Source organism: Balaenoptera musculus, chromosome 1 (assembly GCF_009873245.2).
Source record: "Balaenoptera musculus isolate JJ_BM4_2016_0621 chromosome 1, mBalMus1.pri.v3, whole genome shotgun sequence".
Lineage (NCBI taxonomy): Eukaryota > Metazoa > Chordata > Mammalia > Artiodactyla > Balaenopteridae > Balaenoptera > Balaenoptera musculus.
This window is the reverse complement of record NC_045785.1, coordinates 81,344,170-81,358,198: the sequence shown is the minus strand read 5'-3', so window position 1 is coordinate 81,358,198 and position 14,029 is coordinate 81,344,170. Positions and strand designations below refer to the sequence as shown.

Here is a 14,029-nt window from a genome sequence, read left to right as displayed (position 1 = left end):
CCAGTCTCTTTGTTGATAGTGAGAGGTTAAGATTTTGTTAACTTTTTAAGTTGTAATGAGTATATCAGAATGTCTTAGGTATTATTTAAATAAATTCTACATGTTTTTACTTTTTTTTACTCTGTCTCTTAATGCATAACATGATGAAGCAATCCACATCAGGTAAGAAACAGTACATTATTTGGATTTTGTATATTAGCACTCTTATCTGTCTGCTTATTAGTATTCTCATTCAGCATTTAAAAGGACAGGATGAATAATCAGTACCCCAGGCTTTTTTCAAGAATCCTGCTGTCTTTTCAGTGTAGTTCTTCAACATTCTTAGGTGCCTACTCTGGTCAAGTCAGAATGCTAAGTTCTAGGATACAAAAATGATTAAGAAATAATCCCCATCATCAGGAGCTAACAAGAGGTAAAATATATGTACAGCAACCAATCATTCCATATTTTTCCAGACGGTACTGATTTTAAATATTTAATTCCAGTGTTAAATCATATAATTTGGAAAAAACATATCTATTAATATAAACTCAGGGACTTCCCTGGCGGTCCAGTGGTAAAGACTCCGTGCTTCCGCTACAGGGGATGAGGGTTGGATCCCTGGTCGGGGAGCTAAGATCCGTCATGCCTGTGCGGCACAGCCAATAATAATAATAATAGTAATAATAATAAAAAGTCAAATATACATGTGTGTGTGAATCACTACAATATTAAGGTATGTGTGAATATATTTATGCCTGTTGATTTATTTAAAATGTTATAAAAGTTATAAAAATGGTTTGTAAAAATGCTAATATTTTAAAGTATTAATATCAAAATTATACTGGAAAACAAAAAAAAATACTTTCAGAAATAAAAGAAGCAATTTTGATTTTTTTGTTATTGGATTATTTGGGGGTTTTGTTCTGGTGAATGTAACTAATTTATTATCAAAATGGTCAAGCTACAGATAAATTTGGAAGCATATTTGAGAGGCTTTATTGTTCACCTAGTCTTGGGATACAACTAAACAAATAATTGAAACTAAGAAACTTAATATGCATGGTGGAAAATGTTTGTTTTTAGATTTATACCCCTCCTTGTTCCCTAAAGATTTTGAGGCAGTTTGCATGAATGCATATAATACAAAAATAATGAAAAATTAGGTTAATTAAGCCAAATGAAATTGCTGATACTTGACTTTCACTTACAAAAATGGCAATATCATATGATTCAATCTAATAGTTAAAATAATTAGTTCTTGGACTTTTATTTAATAATAGACATTTTAATTTAAGTGTAAGATATATACAGAAAAATGCATAAATCCTAAGTGTCCAGCTTGATGAATTATCACAAAAATGAACATGCCCACTTAACCTTCCACCAAGGTCAAGAACTAGAACCTTGCCAGCATTTCAAAAGTCTCCTTGTCACTCTTCCACTCACTGCCTAGTTTTTAACCTTATACTAATGAAATCATACAGAATGAATTATTTTGTGTTTGGCTTCTTTTGCTCAGTACTGTGAGATTTATGTTGTTCCATGTAGCAGTAATTATTCATTCATTTTTGTTACTCTATTGTGTCAATTATATGACTATACCATAACTTATTTACTCATTCTACTGTTATTTCCATTTGGGGTTATTATGAATAAAATTGCTATGAACCCTGTTATAAATGTTTTTTAGTATATTATACTTATTTCTATTGTTCATATACTTAAGAATGGAATTGCTTGATGACTTATTATTTATCGTTCAAACCAGGACACTTCTGAGAATGAAAATAGTTTGTCCCAAGCAAACTGTAATCTGTGGTTATTTTAGGTGTAGGGTATGTAGATAGATGGTCAACTTTAGTAAATACTGCTAAACCATTTTCAAAAGTGCTTTTACTGATTTACACTTCTACCACCAGTTTACATTCCATGTCTTCGCTAATGTGATTGGATAGCTGAAAATTCAATGTTGTATTTTCTAATAAGAACCTGGAATGAATTTAATCAGTATGATCAGTTAAGGGACCATTAATTTGCTTTTAACGACCAACCTGGCAGAAGGTAAGGCAAAAGTTTTCCTGAAAAAATTAAAGAGCTTATGTTACAACACTTTGGAAAATGGCTTGGCAATTTACTGGAGCTTAACACAATGACCCAGCAATTATATTCAAGAGAAATGAGTGCTTATATTCACCAAAAAACATATTTAAGAATGTTTCTAGCAGCCTTATATGCAGTAGGCTGGAGACAACCCAAAAAGCCTTTAACAGTGTAATGGATAGCTAAATTTTGATATATCACATAGTGGAATACAACGTGGCACTGAAAAAGAGTGAACAACTGCTGTACATGCCAACATAGATGAATCTCACAAACATAATGTTGAGTAACAGGGGCCAGATACAAATGAGTACATACCATATGTTTCTTTATATTAAGTCTGAGAACAGGCAATACTCTTCTATGGTGATAGATGTCAGAGTAGTGGCTACCTTTGAGGGAATGTAGGGTTATCAGTCAGAGAAGAAGGGATACAAGGGAGCCTCCTGGGGTGCTGGAAGCATTCTGTATCTTGATCCAGATGGTAGTTACATGGGCATATACATAAGTAAAAATTTATCAACCTGTACACTTAAAATCTGTGTGCTTTTTACTGTGTTTTATCTTACTTTTTAAAGAACCTGAGCCTAAACATTACCTTGAAACAAGTATACTCTCAAAATTTCCTCAAGCAGTTTTGACATTATAGCATTGTGGTCATAGAAAAATACCACAGAACATCTCATTTTTTTAATTGATAGACTTTATTTTGGGGAACAGTCTTAGGCTTACAGAAAAATTGATCAGAAAGTGCAGAGATACACCCCCTCAATGCCTTTCCACAGTTTCCTCTGTGCACATCTTGTGTTAGTGTCATACATAAGCTAATATATGATATATTATTAACCAAAGTCCTTATTTACTTTAGGATGCACTCTTTGTGTTGTACAATACGTTCTGTGGGTTTTTACAAATGTATGATGACTTGTATCTACCATTACAGTATCATACAGAAGAGTTGCACTGCCAAACAGTCTCTTGTGCTCTACCTATTTATTCTTCCTTCTCTCTCTTTGAACCTCTAGCAACCACTGGTCTACTTACTGTCTCCATCATTTTGCCTTTTCCAAAATGTTATATGGGTGGAATCATACAGTATTTAGCCTTTCAGATTGACTTCTTTGACTTAGCAATTTGCACTTAAGATTCTTCCATGTCACTCCCCCAACCCCAGCACCCCTAGCAGCCTAATATTAAACTGCTTAACAGTTCTTCAGACCTCTCTCTTGCCTCCATACTTTTAGTACACGCTTCATCTCTTTAATGGGACCTTTCCAATGTGTGTGACACCATGCGATACTTTCTAACCAGAAAGAATTACTGGTACAGACTCAGTCATTTGGAGAGAAACCAGGACCCTACTCAAAGATTTGGAAGGGGTCCACTCCTAAGAAAGGTACATTTCATGTGTGTGTGTGTGTGTGTGTGTGTTAAAGCTCCTGAGTTGTTTCCCTAGAGGCCTCTCCTCTAGAGTGTAGACCAAAGACAGGCCTGGAAAATCTTATTTTTAACAAATTTCCAAGATGGTCTTATCAGGGAAGCTTGAAAAATAATGTTTTGGGGAGGGTTTGTTTGTTTTTCTGGCTCTAGTTATTTTAAACAGGTTTATTGAGATATAATTTACATATCATAAAGTTCTTCCATTTTAAGTGTAAAATTCAGTAGCTTTTAGTATATTTATAGAGTTGTGTGACCATAACCACAATCTAATTTTGGAATATTTCTATCACCCCAGAAAGAAACCTCATGTCCATTTTCAGCCATTCCCTTTGTCCTCCCCCCGCTTCCCTAGTCGTAGGCAGCCACTAATCTTTCTGTCTCTGTAGACTTGCCTGTTCTGGACATTTCATATAAATGGAATCATGAAATATGTCGTCTTTTATATTTGGCTTCTTTGACTCAGCTTAATGTTTTTGAGGTTCATTCATATATCACTACTTCATTCCTTTTTATTGCCAAATAGCATTCAGTTGTATGGAAATAGTGTCTTATTGTGATCATTTTACCTGCGTACATTTATTCAAATGATTGTCTTAGTTTTTTCATTTTCTTGGTGTGGTCTCTTATGTGTAACTCTCCTCTAATACAGTGTAAATCTCCTGTTATGTGTTAATCTTTTCTTTTCAAACAATTTAGGTGTACTACTAATTTCACCTTCTTGAAGAAATCTTTCCTCTGGCCTGCTGGTCTTCTTCAAAGAGGTCTGGCTGCCTGGAGGCCTCCTGCACAGATGTCATCTTGGGAGCTTTTTTTGTTATCCTAGGAATTCCTTTTGCCTCACTTTTGAATTAGACTTCCTTTTTCCTGGATCAAAAACAAAAGGATGTCTTTCTTGGTGTACTTCATTTTGGTGGAGCATATCACCTACCTTTCGGTGGGGGGGGGGGGGGAGAAAAAACAATGGAAGATAAACTATAAAAAGGATTTATCTGATTCTGATTCTCATGGTTGACCCAAAATAGTTTTTTTTTTAAGTCCTTTAAGCTTTTAACTCATATTTTAGCCTCACGTTTAATTGATAGTTTGTATGGGTATAAAAAAAATGTTTTAAGGTAATTACAATTTTTAAAAATATAGGTTAGAAATGTTTTTCTCAGAATTTTGAAGGCACTGCTGTAATTGTCTGATACCATTCTGATTCTTAATCTTTTATGTAAAACTTGTTGTTGTTTTGGGCTGGATACTTTGTCTTTTCTTTGTTCCCAGTGTCCTGGAATTTCATTGTGATGTACTGTAGTATAGGTCTACTTTTATCCATTGTCCTGGGCACTTGACAGCTTTTTCAATTTCAAAGCACATGTCTTCCAGGTCAGAGAAATTTATATCTAAGACCCTTTTTTAGAATATCACTTTTTTTTTTTTTTAACTTGGATGCAGCATCTTCAGAAGGAATGAATGATGCTTTTTTTTTAAGTTTTCTTCTCCCCAGATAGTCTGTTAACTTCTAGTTTCTTTTTTTCTGGTTTCTCTTAGATGCTTTCCTCAAATGTCTGATAATACTTTACTCTCTACTCAAACTTTAAGACTAAAGAACTTAAGGACTTCCCTGGTGGCGCAGTGGTTAAGAATATGCCTGCCAATGCAGGGTACACGGGTTCGAGCCCTGGCCCGGGAAGATCCCACATGCCGTGGCGCAACTAAGCCCGTGTGCCACAACTACTGAGCCTGCGCTCTAGAGCCCATGGGCCACAACTACTGAGCCCGCGTGCCTGGAGCCCATGCTCCGCAACAAGAGAAGCCACCTCAATGAGAAGCCCATGCACCACAACAAAGAGTAGCCCCCGCTCGCCACAACTAGAGAAAGCCGGCGCGCAGCAACGAAGACCCAACGCAGCCAAAAATAAATAAAAAGACTAAAGAACTTAAAAATCTGACAGGAAGTTCTGAATGCCTGGGTAGGATTCATTGACTATGACCGTCACTGTAGGATGATCCTGCTGAGATTCTTCTTTGGGGAATCCAAAGATTCCCCAGTGAAGAATCCCTTTACATACAACTCAGAGACTCCTGGTGCCTCTTTTTCCTTGGTGAATCTCAAAAGTACTTCTAGGCACATTCATTGATTTTAAAACCTATGTCTAATTTCACCCAGAAAAATAATACATTTTTTTCTTTTCCACGATATGAATGTATTTCACAATTGAAGTTTTTGTCATTGCTGTTCCCAGTGTCACGAAGATATTCCTATAGTCTTTAACCTAAAATTAGAAAGACAGTGGGCCTCAAAAGGGTATGCTCCATCTAGTATGTATGTATACTTTTCAAGACAAAAGGCAGTAGCCTTTGTCAGATTCTTTATCCTGTGATTGACCCAAAAAAGATGTCAAACAAAACCAAACAAAAAAACATTGCCTAAAGAGTGGTCCTTATCCTAGGATGTACATCAAAATTACTCAGCTTTTTTGAACATATGCATTCGTAGACTCTACCCTTATACCAGAAGAAAGTTTCAGGAAAAGAGGTTTCAACAGACGGCTCCTTGTTTCAACCACTAGATAGTAGAATCGGCCTAGAACAGCTTGGTTGTACTACTGAAAGATGGTGTCCATTTGTGTATACCAGACACAAACAGGCAGATGTTCATAGTTCAGGAGCACTTTTGTCCTGAATAATTGATAGTTGCATTTCAGGTAAATCAACTCCTTTCTGAGTCAGCCCCATTTGGTTTGAACATAGGATCTGCCACAGTGATTCTCTGAATACATCAAAATCTCCTGAGATGCTTGTAAAAAATATGGTTTCTGGGGTTTTACTCTCCAGATTTGGGATCCTTAAATCTGGGGAGCGATTCTACATTTTTAATAGGCATACTTGGTTATCCTAATGCTAATGATCAGTGGGCCATGTTTTGAGATATGCTAATCTAAGTTCGCTATTGGTAATATCCCTGAAAGTTTTTCTAAGGGGGTTAGGTTAAGAAGGTTACTTGTCTGCTTTTTGTTGTTGTTTTCTTTCTTTTTTCTTTCTTTCTTTTTTTTTTTGGCCACACCATGTGGCATGCGGGATCCTAGTTCCCCGCCCAGGGATCAAACCCGTGCCCCCTGCAGTGGAAGCGCAGCATCTTAACCACTGGACTGCCAGGGAAGTCTCTGTTGTTGTTTAAACATAATTAGTTCCCAAGAGTCTAGTAATAAGGGTAAGCAGTACAGCTCTTAGATGCAGGCAACCAAGACAGCACTTTAGAGGACCCAGCTCTGGTCCTCTCCCAGCCAAACTCCTTTTCACAGGATGCCCTCCCAGAGGACATCCCCACCTGAAGTCTAACCCCTCTGAGACCATACTCTACGTACTCAGTACCCTGGAATTCCTTGCCCAGATATCTACTTTCAGGGCCTACCACAGCCCTCTTCCCTTTCAGAACCAGTATGCACACTCCTAGGTCCAGGGGATAACTAGGATATAGCTTCAGTTTTACCGTCCCTTACCTTCACATTTTTCTTCTTTCCACCAAAAAATTTCTCTATGCCTTTGCTGTTCTACATTAGCAGTTCTCAAAGAAGCAATAATTGCATCTCCTTTGACATTGAATAAATGACCCTTCAATCTGTAGTTCACTTTATATAATATTTGAGGTCGATTATTACATTTGATATGAGGCTACAGAGTTTCAATTGCAATAAATTTTGTTAGAGCAAAGAAAAGCTATAGCTTTCCAAACAATTGGGAAGTTGTGGTTCCTCCGCCATATTCCTCCTTTATAGCCAGGAAGAAGGAAGACACGTGCTCTATATTATTTCTTCAAAAAGGGTTTGGGGACAAGAAAAAGGAAGACATTAACTGACTTAATTTTACACTTGGAGCTATAAATCATGTGTTGCAATATGGTGATAGGATGTTGCATCAGAGTGTGGCAGTTGTAGTAATGCAGTGTGTATCACAACCGCGGAGAGGTCTTTGTGGTGCTCTGTGCCCTTTCCCTAAAGATTCAACTCCAAGTTTATATCCCTTCTGCTATGCCAAAGAGGAAGGTTTTACTTAAATTACATTGTACCTCACTATGATGTTCTCTTAGCCTAGGGCACAGGAATTTCTTAATGGCTGAAGGTTTACCTGACGCAGACATCATTGTGTTGAGTCCCAGCATCCCTCTTGTTTCCCATTGTCACATACCAACAGGGAAGTACTAGGGTTTCTTCACTTCTTCCTGGAAGTCTATCAGGAAAGCTAGGAGGTGTTATGGCAAAGCTGTAATGTCTTTACTCTCAGAACCGTTAGTTTTGAAAGTGTATGTAATATTTCCTGAATATTTCACATTGTCTTTATCTCAAGATTCGAAAGATAGTTAGTGACCAGGAATTTGTCCTGGAGAAACAAAATTGCAGGTTGATAGTAATGATAAGGACAAGAGACATGGAGTATATTTTTAGCAAATTCTTGATAGTAAAGGTAGATTTTGATAGTTAATTGTTTTTATTGTTTTGGATTTTTTTTAACTCTTCTACTTTATCATAGGAGAAAATTCATGGTGTATGAGAGAAATTAAACAAGTGATAATATCAAAATTAAATTTTATATTTAAAACATAAACTCTTGAGGAGAAGATGATGTCTTAATTATATGATAGTGGATGTGGTAGTATCTGTGGTGGTGGGTTTGGGAATTTGAGGGAATTTAGGCAAAGAAGTGGCAGATGATGAAAAGAAATCACCCTTAATACTGATAAAACTGGTTTGGGAGAATGTGGTTTTGATGTGTGCAACAATGGGTTTTTCAGTACTGAACGCTAGAATTTGTCAGACTTGCCCCCCAGTAATAGGTAGCATTTGATCTGCATAGCTCTTCCCACACAAGGGTATGGCCCTATAAAATTCCAGGGATAGAGAAACAGAACCTGGTTCCCAAAGATGGAAAGAGAGGGAAAAGAGCTGAGCAATATGTGCCATTCCTCTTCCCTACCCCTGGTGAAAGAAGTCACTCCTTCTCCCTGGGAGGAACAGGGAAGAGAAGGCAAAAATGTTGTACATCACTGGCCTTCCCTCTACACAGAAGGACATATCAATAGTGGGAAGAAGCATTTCTGGCTTCATTGAGTGATAGTGGTATGGTGGTCTTTAGGATATTATAACAGAATGGAGACTGCTAGCAAATTTTATTGATTTGTAAACCATTATCATCATTCACAAAATTATGGAGACGTGCTCTAAGACAGTGTGTGTGATAGTTCAGAGTATTGTCTTTATTAAGTCCATATCTTCTACAGATGTACATGGAAATATTTGCAGGTGAACTGATAGGATGGCTGAGATTTACCTCAGAATAATCCAGGAACAAGAGAGGTATATTGTAACAGGATTGTCCATGATGTGTTAGATGTTGAAATTAAGTGATGGGCACATGGAGTTCATGTTATCTCTAGTATAACAAAGGTTCCGTTTGAATCTAAACTTGGGTATTAGCTATGTGTCCTCGGCAAGCTACACTACCTGAGTCTCTTATTTCCTAATCTCTAAAATGAAGATGATAAAATGAACCACACAGGACTGTTGTGGTGATTCAATTAAAATAAGTTATCTGCTCATTGCGTAACACGTGAGAGTCACTAAAAAATTGGTAGTTACTATTTATATCCATAAATGGAAAAAGATCAGGGTATCTTCTTACTTAAACATGAAATGTTTGCTTTCTTGGAGTGTGTATATTTCCCCAAGTTGAGTATATTAACTTGGATTTTGTTTCAACAGCTCAGTTGCCTAAAAGGCCAGAGGGGCTTCTCCAGCCAACCCCGTTTTGATGGAATCCACATCGTCAACCATTTAATAGGAGATGATGAATCATTCCATTCCTCTGATGAAGAGTTCGTAGGTAATTCCTTACAGGAAAGTGGCATTGGTTTTCCTTTGCACAGAAAATCTGGCCTGATGTCTTTGGACCCCACTGTGGCAGATGGTAGTGAAAGCGAAGCAGAAGACAGCGCACTGAAGACCAGAGAGAGCAGTGAAGTGGCTCAAAAGGAGCGGCCCCCGAGAAGCGGGTCGTACTCAACCACTGTCTGACCATCACTGTGACCTAGACTGTGGATTTTTTTAAGGGATCAGTTATCATGACTGAGGGTTTTTGGAACATATCTGTTTCATATGTATATATATAAATATATATATTTTACAATCTTAACTGCCTTTTTATCTTTGCCAAATCTTCACCACTGACTTACCATTGCTATAAAGTAGAGTGGAATACGGTTAATGGGAAAAATAAGGTTCTAGCAGTATTACTAAATATTAATGTTTCTTGTTTAGAAAATGCAATTATATCTATATGTGGGAGCCATTTTGAAGTTCAGAACTGTGGAAAATTGAATTTTCTTCAGACAAAACTGTTCTTGTGCAATATTTTATGCTCAGTGAACAAATTGTATATTTATGTTTATCAGTTTGTTTTCAGGGTGGCTGTCTACACACATTTGACCAAGACATACATCTGATTTATCTTGGTTTTTTTGTGTTTGGGGAATTTTTTTTTTCAACTAAAATTACTGCTTTATTAGTGGGTCATTGAAAATTCCCAAAAGCAAGGCCTTTTTTTCACATAATTTTATAAACACAAATTAATGCTTATCTGTCTTGAGAATTCTAAATTTTGTTTTTAATTTCAGATTTTTATGTGCACATGATGCTTCCGTGTGTTGCCTACCAGTCAGAGTAGTAAGTTAACTACAAATATATTGGGTTTTTGTACATATTTATAAATCTGCACCACACAACATTGAACATTTTATGTGGAGAATGTATCTGTTGCAAGATGACTGCCTTCAGCATTATAAAAGGACCTCTGTAAATAATAGGTTAAAAGAAAATTGAAAATAAAACCAAACACTAATATTTTAATAGCTTTAGAATTTTGCTTAGCATTCAACACTAGCAGATTCATAACTGATGCTTGTTCAAAGACACTGTTGGTGAAATCTTTTAGTTCATATGTATGTAACAAATTTTTCATGATTAGAGAGGTAATAGCACATATTACTTAGCTAATATTCTACTTAATATAATTTAATCAATGGACTGAGGTCCACAATATACAGCAATTATATCTGCAAATAATCTATGAACATTATCTTCAGATTCTCTAGTTACTAATCTATAGATAAAGCAAGCCATAAGAATCCTTTCCTACCAATTCTTTATCATCTAGACATTTTTTCCCTAGAAAACTGAATGCCTGTCATTGGTAAATTAGAGGAAACACCCAAACTACACTTATACTATGGAAAGACTACAAAAATGTGTTGACTGGATGCTTTCTACTCTCATTTTCATCAGCAGCCTATGGAAAAAAAAAATAACCTTCAAGAATAAGAGGAAGGTAGAATTCGGTAAATATGGAGGTACAATTTTGCACAATATGTTGCATGCAGAGAAAAAAAATTACATGACACGATGGAACAGAAGAGACAAAAATAGTTTTCTGTCTAAAACAAGGAGTTAAGCCTTACGGTGCATCGTAGTCAAGGGTTTCCCAGCAAACCCTTTATAGCCATTTTGCTTGAGAAACAAGATTGAAAACATGCCTATTGTCTCCATAGCTCCAGGCTAAATTCTAGTGGTTAAGTAATTTACCTGTGGTCACAAGTTAGTAAGTAATCAGAGCCAAGATTTTAATCCAAATCGCTCTGACACCAAAGCATTTGAAAAGGCTCAGCTAATTTCTCAATTCCCTGCTTTTCTGACAGTTAATGTGATTTAAATGTTTGATTTAAATTGTTTCCTGAATATATTATATAGATATATATCTTTATGTATAGATACGCAAGTATCAACACTCATAAGCTTTACGCAGCTTATGAACATAGATACTACTCCTAGAATTGTCTGACTGGTGCCTTTGGGATTCTCTTTTGGGGTTCCTTGCTGTCAGTCTAGAGGCTGTTGATGCCCAAGTGAAATGAGATGATTCATGGCCACATGATTGCTTTGACCCCCCACATCAAGAAATCCGAATGATCCAGCCCATGAGCCAGTTCCAGCCAACATCCTGTTTTCACATGACCCACAAGCTAAGAATGATTTTTACATTTTTAAAGAGTTGAGGAAAAAATCAAAAGAATAATATTTTGTGTCACATGAAAATCATATGACCTTCAAATTTCAGTGTCAGTAAAGTTTTATTGGCACATACCCATGCTTATTCATTTGCATGTTGTCTGTGGCTGCTTTTGTGCCACAGTAGCAAAGTTGAGTAGCTTAAAATGTCTATTATCTGTCCCTTTAGAGAAAGTTTGCTGACCTTAATTTAGATGCTCTAAAATGTAGGTTTACCTCTTCAGTTTGTCTCAAGTAGAAGACTGAACCATTTGCTTTTGCTGTTGAGCTAATGGTTTGGAAACCTAAAATTTCCTGGTGGATCCTATACTTAGAACTATTCAACATGGAGAATGTGCCAGCTATTTTAGATTACAGAGTCTTTGAGGCCATAGACAAATTTGGAAGGGTATCTGTGCCTTTGGAAATGGAGAAAGAAAGGAAAGAATACCAGAATCCTAGCACTGTTCTTTAAAGCATGCATCATTGATTGGCCTTTAGGGTGTGCTTCACTGAGTCAGTGTTATAATTTGACTTTAAAAGTAAGAACATCTTTCTAGAACCATGTTTCAATTCTAAACTTTGAAAGATATTCTTAAAGAATTTCCTAAGTACTGTTTCTGGTTAGGAATTAGTTGTTAAAAGAATCATGGTAAGTAAACCTTACTCTGTTGAGACTCTTGTAATTGGGATAATGAAAAACTAGAAATGACAATCTTCTCATTCAAGATATTTGATTCAAATACTCCTTAGAAAGTTTTAAAATCTTCCTGGCCTTTAGGATGTAATAGAATAACTTACTCCCTTGGGATAGTTACTTTCTGGTGTCATTGCCATCCTGGGTTGAAATGCTGAGAGAGACTACAAGTCACCTGAATAAAATGGAAATTGCATTGAGGTGATGAAACAGAGACCTTAAAGATCAAGAAAATATTTCAACAGCGTTTTAAAAAATTAGTGGTAAATTTTTCTTCCTGGAAAAATAAGTCAAAGGTGTAACTTTACACAATTTCTACCCTTTTTATTGATAGATATTAAGCGTTCAATGTTTGATGACTAATTGAGACACCAAGTCCTAACTAACTGGTTGGCTATTTGGGGAAGGAAAAAACAACTTTTTCTTAGCTCTGGAATGTAATGCAGCTTGTTACTCTCCAGATAGTGCCTTTGATTGAAAACAAGGTCTAGACCTTTTTAAGTATTTTATTTCTGACATCATAAGAAATGATTTGGTTCCTCATGCTTCTTTATCTTTACATAGTGCACTATAATTTTCAGATTTAAAGTAAAATGAGTGTATGAATTGTGTTTTAGTAAAGCCCTTTTATGACCGGCTTGATTTTTGTGTAAGTACCAGGTGTCAACAGCTAACATTTCATGAAATCAGTGATTTACTTTGTTAAAACAATGAGCTTTAGCCTGAAAATTATTGCTGCTCTGTCGTTAATGAAACAGTAAGTTTTTAAAATTAATTAATTTTAATTTAATTCATTCTACTGAAATTAAATTTTCTGATTAAAAATGGAGTGAATGCTATTTATAATCCAAGTTTTTACATCACATCCATTGATCTACCTACCCCTTCTTTTCACTCCAAAGAGAGGATAGAATAATGCATTACATATACTATAGAGATGCAAAACTATAATGTATTTCATTTTACTGTTGGAATTTCTTATTGTAACATTGTATGATAACCTGAAATGTTTACTTGTGCCTTTGCTTTAAACAATTAAAGTTTTCCATTTTATAAGAATTTCTGTTTCCTTAAACTATTCAACTTAAAAGGGGATAGGCATCAAAAAAGAAACTGTTTAAAAATGTGTGGCCTGACATCAGATATTCTTGAGTGAGGCTTGTGCTCCGTGGGTACAGGGACCATATCCACCTGTTCCACCTATGTGTAACTAGTACCAAACAGAGAGCCTAGTATATATATTTCAATTTAATGAAAGGCCTAATACCTGGGTTTGTTATTTCCTTCAGCAACATGGTAATTTTTTGAAAATAGTAATGGCAATATTTTCATCTCACATTGTGTTTTAGGTTATTAAATTAATTATCAACTAATTCAATAAATATTTTTAAATATATAATTTGAATATACACAGGTAATTATAAAAAGAAAGTTATGCCTTCTGCATCATCACAATGTTAATAATCATTTAATTCAGAAGCAGTAGTTCATTGTATATAATTGTATATTATATATACAATTGTATAAAATGTAATTTATAATCCAGGGTTTCCTACCTTGGCACTATTGACAGTTGGGGCCAAGTTGTTGCAAGTGGCTGTCGTGTACATTGTAGGATGTTTATCAGCATTCCTGAGCTCTACCCACTAAATGCCAGTAGCACCTTCTCTTTCAGTTAGTTGTATCTCCAGCTGCCAAAAGTAGGGAGGACTGAGAATGAAAATCACCCCTG

General features: G+C 35.9%; 1 protein-coding gene across 10 annotated transcripts in view; it reads left to right on the top strand.

The window, feature by feature from the left end:
• The window catches only part of EVI5 (ecotropic viral integration site 5), a 227,345-nt gene extending 213,997 nt beyond the window's left edge, over positions 1–13,348 (top strand). For 6 of the 10 annotated variants that reach the window (XM_036850975.1, XM_036850955.1, XM_036850951.1 and 3 more), the window contains one exon: positions 9,264–13,348. In XM_036850975.1, the coding sequence (XP_036706870.1) occupies positions 9,264–9,575 (312 nt within the window). In that variant the 3' untranslated portion in view covers positions 9,576–13,348. Of the gene's footprint in view, positions 1–149; positions 163–3,326; positions 3,479–9,263 lie in introns of all 10 variants that reach the window. The other 4 variants (XM_036850966.1, XM_036850985.1, XR_005019724.1 and 1 more) reach the window with 3 other exon arrangements.
• The last annotated feature ends 681 nt before the right edge of the window (positions 13,349–14,029 follow it).